Raw genomic sequence first — 7,908 nt, forward strand, 5'->3', positions numbered from 1 at the left:
ACGTTTGCGTGTTGGCGAGTGGCCTAGTGGACAAAGCATCGAACTAGTAACCTGAAGGCAGCGTGTTTGTGTCCTTGAGCAAGGCACTTAACAACACATTGCTCTGCGACGACACCAGTGCCAAGCTGAATGGGTCCTTCCCTTGGACAACATCGGTTGCGTGGAGAGGGGAAGGCCTGCAGCTTGGGCAACTGCTGGTCTCCCATACAACCCTGCCCAGGCCTGCGCCCTGGTAAAACCTTGCCTAAGTAAGAAGAAGACGTTTGCACAGTACTGCTCTTACACTTACATATGCACTTACCTATGTTAAGTGATGCTGACGCTGATTCTGACGTAGGTCTCCGATGCGGGATGAGAGTGGAATCGGGGCAGGGTGAGGGATTTCGTGGCTGGGATCAGGAATAAAGGAGGGGGTAGGGAGCGTGGAACATCAGAGAGATATTCTGTAACTTTCAATAAATGCATTCTACGCCAGGGTTGATAAAACTTTCAACGTTGGAGAGCGAGCTCAAGAGTGAGATTCAGATGGAAAGTATTTACCTGCAGAGGCAGATAGTGCCGCCGGCAGGGATCAGATTAAGTAAGTGGGCAAAGTAGTGACAGGTATGGAGGTGTGGGGGATACATTTAGAAACGAACGATTAATGTGTAGAGAGGTTGTAAATGGGGGAAAAGTCAGAAATAAGAGATACATATAGAGTTATGGCTCCTTGTTCTGGATTTCCTGATGGCTACCCTGCAGGTTAAATCGGTGGTAACGAAGACAAATGCAATGCCGGCACTCATATCAAGGGGACTCGAATTCGATGGCACAGAAGTTGTGGACACAAAGACATTGGATGTAGCGAAGAAAAGGGTTTAAATTTTCTCGAATGGTGAGGGGTCTAACTGTTTCTGGGAGAAGGAAAGAGTTTGGAGTTGTGGAACAGATCAATCGAGAAGGAAAGGCGGAGAGCTCGATGAAGCGAATGAACAAATTCCGCTCCTGGACCCAGTGGTTAATGCTCTTATCCCAGGTAGTTTAAACGTCTGAATTAACCATCTGGCCTTGGCTCAAAGCCGTCCTAAAGTGCCTATTGGCCGATTCTACGGTGTTGAATTTCTTGAAGTTCTTTGTTACCTAGGGAAATGAGGAATAAAGACTCCCTCCTCGTAGTTTCATGAAAGACAACTTCAGAGAAAAACTTTCTGCAGATGATAATTAGACCTTGTTCAGAATTTCTCTTTGCTGGTGAACACATCACAAATTTGATACCAACTCACTGGACAAAGGTACACTCAGAGTTGAAGTTACGATGTCTGTCTACGTGGATTCTGACTGCTTATCGCATATAAAAGGACGTGCCGATGTTGGGTGTAATCAGCTAAATTTCTGAGTACGGGCCAGACTCGAACTGATCTCCGGGGCGCTCAGTGTGAATTCCAACCATCTCCTCGTGAAGGCAGTATTTCCACTAGGTGTCCCGATACCTTTCTGTCACCGAGACGAAACGGCTTTGTAGGTCACCGGATGAATGGCCAATTAGGGTGCGGTATTCGTTGTCGAAAGGGGTGCGGTGGGGACAAGTACGGGAAAATGGTGAAATAAAAATAAGAGGTAGTGTGAACGTAATTATTGGTAGGAGAAGCAGGTCGGGGACTGCGGGTGACGAGGGTCTGTAACTGTGCTCTGTGCCTCTCTCTCAGGCGCTGAACCAGTTTTATTTTCCCCGCGTCCACATTCTCCGATGACCGCAGAGTCTGTACTAACAAGATTGAAATTACTACGGGTGGCTCTGAGCTGAGAAGAACCTAGACGTTTTGATTATTAATTAGCTGTATAATTGACGTGAGCGGATATTTCGCTGCGCTGATGAACTGCTCTCTGAACTTGGACTGAGTTATCCCGTAAATAAACATGTTTGTGCAGCAACTTAGTATCAACAGCATGTATCCGGACTGAACAAATATTTGTTCCGAATCGTTGTAATTATTTGGATCCAATCCGGCGATGGTGTAATAAAGGAATTCGGCAACAGTCACCGACCACAGGATGATGAAGCTTCCGGAGATGGTGAGAAGTAAGATCACAGACCTCCTCCTGCTCTCCATCTCCGGGTCACTGCGGTTCTCCGCCTTGCTTTGACCCCTCAGCCTCTTACGGACGCGACTAGTCACCAAAATGTGTCTGACTGTCAGAGCGTTGAACAGCAGTATTAACACGAACGGGAGTAATGGCGATAGAACGGTAGCTAACCACCTATACCCAACCCACACGGGATATTGATAGTATCCTGGTTTTGGAATACAGTCCCAGGGTATATTGTCAACCACTTTCGCTGGATGATATATAAAGAAATAGGGCACATTTATGAAACAGAGCAGAGTGCCAGTTGCCGTCAGAACCACAGCCGCAGTTTTCCCGGTGCAATACTTCGCTTTCCGCTTCTGGCAACAGATGGCGACAAACCGATCAAATGTAAACATGACGGTGAACCAGACAGAACAGTCAGTGGCTGCCTCTGCCAGGGCAGAGATCGCGCTGCACACGGGGGTGATGTCCAGGAAAGTCCCGGGGAAGTAATAATAACTGATCTGCCACAGTGTCACATCAAAGATGATGGTTAGTAGATCCGCCGTTGCCATGGCCACCAGGTACCGCGTGGTGCAGGTGGAGAGGCCGCACTTTCTCCGGGACAGGATCGTAATCGCCACTAAATTCACTGGGGGGAACAACAAAAAGAATGAGTTAATTTTTGTCTCGCCGCTCCATGGGTCTCAGGGCAGAGATAAGCTGGAAATTGATACAATCAGACTTTGCAGACAGCTCGCTTCCGGAATTTTAGAAGGTCCAAAGCTTGAGTCACAAATATCTCACCAGTCTGCAAGCTGGCTGAAAGGGTGGGGTTCTCGGTACTGGAGAAAATCAGACTTTTCGGCGGTTTGGAGAGAACAATAACTCACCAGTCTGCAAGCTGGCTGAAAGGGTGGGGTTCTCGGTACGGGAGGAAATCAGTCTTTTCGGCGGTTTGGAGAGAACAATACCTCACCAGCCTGCAAGCTGGCTGAAAGGGTGGGGTTCTCGGTACGGGAGGAAATCACTCTTTTGGAAGGAGGCATTGTCAACTGATCACCGAGGGCGGTTTGGAGAAATCGCTGTAGATCTCCCACATCAGGTTTTGGACTGACGTGTAAAGCCTGGATACCTCGGCTACTTTCTCGGCGTTGGTGACTGCCGCATTCCTGTCAGCTTTGTTCTGGATTCTTCCCATACACAGAAACCCCTCTCACTCCGCTTCAGTCCTCTTACAAAGTTTAGATCGAAATTATTTCCCACGTTCACGTGTCTTCGCCCCCTCCGCAACTCCAGTTTACCGTCTCCGTGCCTGGGCCCCACTCGGCTCACTTCTCTTAAAATTCGCCACTCCGCTTGTCTGCGGGTCCTTCACACTGTGTCAAGGAAACCGAGCAGAAGATTTCAATTTCTGCTTTAAAAGATTTTGCCTGACCCGGTGAATGTTACGGGTATTTTGGACGTTATTGCTTAAACCATCCAATTTCCAAAGGAAAGACAATATAGGTACCTCAACCATTGACCTCTTTCGGGGTTTCTCCAAATTACTGCAGCATTATTCTAAATGCTTCGATGCTTATTGTTCTAGTGTTGGATGTCGCATAAATCTGACCCGGTGTGACCTCTGTCGGACACCGTTGGGTTGGCTCTTAATTCCCTCCTCACTTCACGGACAATCGGGCGTGGAAAGAAACCCTGGCACACTATAAAACACACATACCCTTATTTCAAGTTGCGAAACACGGAGTGTTATTTCCCTGAATCTCACAGAGGTTTCGCTTCCAGGGACGCCTTCAAACTTACAACACTTTCTTGAAACATAGCGCAATATCATTAAATTTGAATGGAGAGCACGATAAGGTATTGATACAGAATAACACCAAGTCTCCTGTGAAGGTGCCGAGAAGTCTGAATTATCGACCTTTACTTTGACAATGGTTTTGATAAATCAAAACATTAATTACTGAAATGAATCCGCAAACTGAATCCATCTCTCCGATCTCCCAGTGTACATCTGGTTCAAGTGGCCGTTTATTTTCATCCAAGGCCACTGATTACTCTGCATGATAACTTCTGAAAGAATACAGAGTTTTCTCACAATGACTCCACCGCACTCAGTGATACACCGGCATCACAACGCTGTCGGTAACTGAACGAGTCCAAAGCCGCGCACAGAGAGCTGCAAATGTTCGCTCGCCACTGTTCTTACCGGGAACACCAATAACGGCAATGATCATGTACCATATCTTCCTCACAGTGAAAAATATTTCAAGCATGCTGTGTGAGATTCAACCTGTCTTCCAGCTGCCCGCGATCTCGCTGAATAATCTCTGAGCTGGTGAATCTCCGCGGTCATTCATTTATACCCGCTCCATCACACTGAATATTCAATACTGCACAAGGCTGACGTGTCTTCCAACAGCTGGGGTAAAAATAAACACGATGTCATTCAAGTAAAATCCCAATTGTGATGAGGCATGGATCGCATGACCCGAAGTTGCAAAATCTCACAGATGAAGAAATGACAATTGGAGAAGTCAGTGAATGTTGTTGTGAAACACTCTCAGGCCGACCTATCGGTTTCAAAATTGTTATTGTTGATCTTATCCATTCCTAGGCTGCATAAACTTTGTCATCATAGACCAATGATGCACTGTTTTACTCTGGAAATTGTCTCGGTTTTAAATCACAGCAATAAAAACAAATATATGTAAATAATATGTTGTTTGTGTCATCTTGTAATACAGTGAAGAGCATTAAATCAAGGTAGTGTCCAGACTTACGAAGAAAATGAACGCAGGCAAATCACTAATAAAATTAATTACAACACACACAAAATGCTGGAGGAACTCAACAGGTCAGGCAGCATCTTTTGAAATGGGTAAACAGTCGACGTTTCCGGCCGCGTCCCTTATTCAGATTAATGAAGGCTCCGTCGAGTAATTGAGCTCCATCAACAGAAGCGGAATCCTGAGTGTCAAACCATCTCAATTCCTGTCTCCTTTCCCGGTGCGAAATGACGGTCTTTGGGCTCCTCTTGTGCGTGATAAGGCCACTCTCAGGCTGGGGTAATAACCCCTTACATTCCGGCTTGGTAACTTCAAATCGTAGGGCATGAACATGGATATCTCTGTTTTCCAATGATTCCCACTTTCCTTTACACTTTTCCTCATTTTCCTACCACTTTCCCCTGATACCTCTCCTCCTTCCCCTTCTCCCATGATCCACTCTCCTCTCATATCTGATTCATCCTTCCGGAGCTCTTTGCCTTCCCCACATTACTTCCCAGGTACTTATTTCGTCCATCTTCCCCAACCACCTGACTTCACCTATCAACTTCCATATGTTTTCCCCTCTCTCTTCCGTGATGTCTTCCGACTTCGCATTCCGAAAAGTCGCAGTTTATACATATTCAAAGACTCGTAGCTAAAGGTTTCAATGTCTAGCCCTATTCCTGACCCGACATATGGTTCCATAAACTCCTCTTCTACCAGGATAAGGCCACTCTCAGGTTGGAAGACTAACACCTTTTATTCGGTCCAATCATAAGGCATAAACATAGAAATCTCTAAATTCCGTTATTTCCCCTTCCACTTGCCCGCCCCTTTTATTTCTCCTCTCCTGCTCTGCCTCGGTTCACAAGGCTGATTCCGGGAATGAAGGGGGTCAACATATGAGGAGCGTTTGGCAGCTTTGCAGTTGGAAGAATGCGTGGCGAGCTCATGGAAGCGTATCGACTGTTGAAATGACTAGATACGCTGGATATTGGGAGGAAGTCTCTTATTGTGGGGGTATCCAAAACTAGAAGGCACAGCTTCAAAATGGTGGGTTGACATTTCCGAACGGAAGTAAAAATGACTTTGTTTTCAGCCAAGGGGTGGTGAACCTGTAGAATGCTCTACCACAGATTGTGGTGGAGGCCGCCTGTGCGTATATTTAAGGTGGAAGATGATCGTTTTTTGATCGGTCAGCGCATCAAAGCGAGAAGGCAGGTGTATGGGGTTGACTGGGATCCGGGATCACCCTTGATGCAATGGCGGAGCAGACTCGATGGGCTGAAAGGACTAGTCCTGTTCTTATGGTCTAAACTTCAACTGCTTGTACATTTCCATAGAGGCTCCTGTAGACTGAGCCGTCAATCGTTCTCGGTTGCCTTCTCCCCTCCCCCCAAAATTTTGTTCTGGTATTTTCCCACATTCGTTTTGCAGTCTGAAACATGGTCGCGGCCTGAAAGTGCAACTGTTTATCCAGCTCAATAGATACAGCCCGGCTTGCTGGGTTTCTCCGGCATTGTGAATGTGCATCAAATTTATGTAGTCCATCACATGGTAAACCAGCTCCTATCGAAGTTCACGCCTGTATGAAACAAAATAATTCCATCAACGTGCACGGGATCTTCCAATCGTTGCAAATGAATAAACTTACCGAGCGTCTGCGTTCGTTACATTGGATCCAACAATGACAATTGTTTAGCAGATGCACTGAATTGGTAGCGTTGTTGACAGCAATATAGACAATCGAATTACACGTTTCATACACTGTGTAATGTCTTTGTATTAAAGAATTTCACATTTGTGAATGTCATGGAGTGATTTTTCTTAAAAGCATCGTGGAAAAAATACTTTTAAAACAACTGCAGATATGTGAGTTTGAAGTAAAAATAGTCAAATTCTGCAATTTCACAGCAACTAGGGCAGCAACTGTAATTGGTTACGTAGCTGGTTCAAGCCCATCCTATAAGATAAATTACATATTCATTGGTTTATTGCTCTTCCCTGCAGAAGAAATAGTTAATAGTTAAACTATTAACTATTAACAGTTTAGCATCTTTGCATGTACAGAAATAGACAATAGACAATAGACAATAGGTGCAGAAGTAGACTATTCGGCCCATTGAGCTTGCACCCCCATTCTGAGATCATGGCCGATCAACTACTATCAATACCCGGTTCCTGCCTTGTCCCCATATCCCTTGACTCCCCTGTCCATAAGATACCTATCTAGCTCCTTCTTGAAAGCATCCAGAGAATTGGCCTCCACTACCTTCCGAGGCAGTGCATTCCAGACTCCCACAACTCTCTGGGAGAAGAAGTTTTTCCTCTCAATCTCCTTAATTCCAGCATATACAAACCCAGTCTCTCTAACCGCTCTGCGTAAGACAGTCCGGACATCCCAGGAATTAACCTTGTGAATATACGCTGCACTTCCTCGACAGCCAGGAGGATGTCCTTCCTTAACCCTGGAGAACAAAACTCTGCACAATACTCCAAGTGTGGTCTCACCAGGGCCCTGTACAAATGCAAAGGGATTTCCTTGCTCTTGTACTCAATTCCCTTTGTAATAAAGGCCAACATTCCATTAGCCTTCTTCACTGCCTGCTGCACTTGCTCATTTACCTTCAGTGACTGATGAACAAGGACTCCTAGATTTCTTTGTATTTCTCCCTTACCTAACTCTACACCGTTCAGATAATAATCTGCCTTCCTGTTCTTACTCCCAAAGTGGATAACCTCACACTTATTCACATTAAACGTCATCTGCCAAGTATCTGCCCACTCACCCAGCCTATCCAAGTCACCCTGAATTCTCCTAACATCCTCATCACATGCCACACTGCCACCCAGCTTAGTATCATCAGCAAACTTGCTGATGTTATTCTCATTGCATTTATCTAAATCGTTGATATAATTCGTAAACAGCTGTGGTCCCAATACCGAGCCCTGTGGCACCCCACTAGCCATTCCTAGAAACACCCATTCACCACTACCTTTTGCTTTCTATCTGTCAACCAGTTTTCTATTCATGTCAATATCTGATCCCCAAAGCCATGAGCTCTGATTTTACCCACCAATCTCC

At 45.7% G+C, this 7,908-nt stretch overlaps 1 protein-coding gene across 1 annotated transcript in view; it reads right to left on the reverse strand.

Moving 5' to 3' along the window:
• LOC132388719 (uncharacterized) overlaps nucleotides 1-4,377 on the reverse strand; it is a 34,648-nt gene extending 30,271 nt beyond the window's left edge. Inside the window, exons 1-2 of the mRNA XM_059961105.1 lie at nucleotides 4,262-4,377; nucleotides 1,924-2,701 (exon numbers count right to left, since the gene is read on the reverse strand). Of these exons, the coding sequence (XP_059817088.1) occupies nucleotides 1,924-2,701; nucleotides 4,262-4,328 (845 nt within the window). The 5' untranslated portion in view covers nucleotides 4,329-4,377. The remainder of the gene's footprint in view (nucleotides 1-1,923; nucleotides 2,702-4,261) is intronic.
• Between the last annotated feature and the right edge of the window lie 3,531 nt (nucleotides 4,378-7,908).

The sequence above is a fragment of the Hypanus sabinus genome, unplaced genomic scaffold (genome assembly GCF_030144855.1).
Source record: "Hypanus sabinus isolate sHypSab1 unplaced genomic scaffold, sHypSab1.hap1 scaffold_386, whole genome shotgun sequence".
NCBI lineage: Eukaryota > Metazoa > Chordata > Chondrichthyes > Myliobatiformes > Dasyatidae > Hypanus > Hypanus sabinus.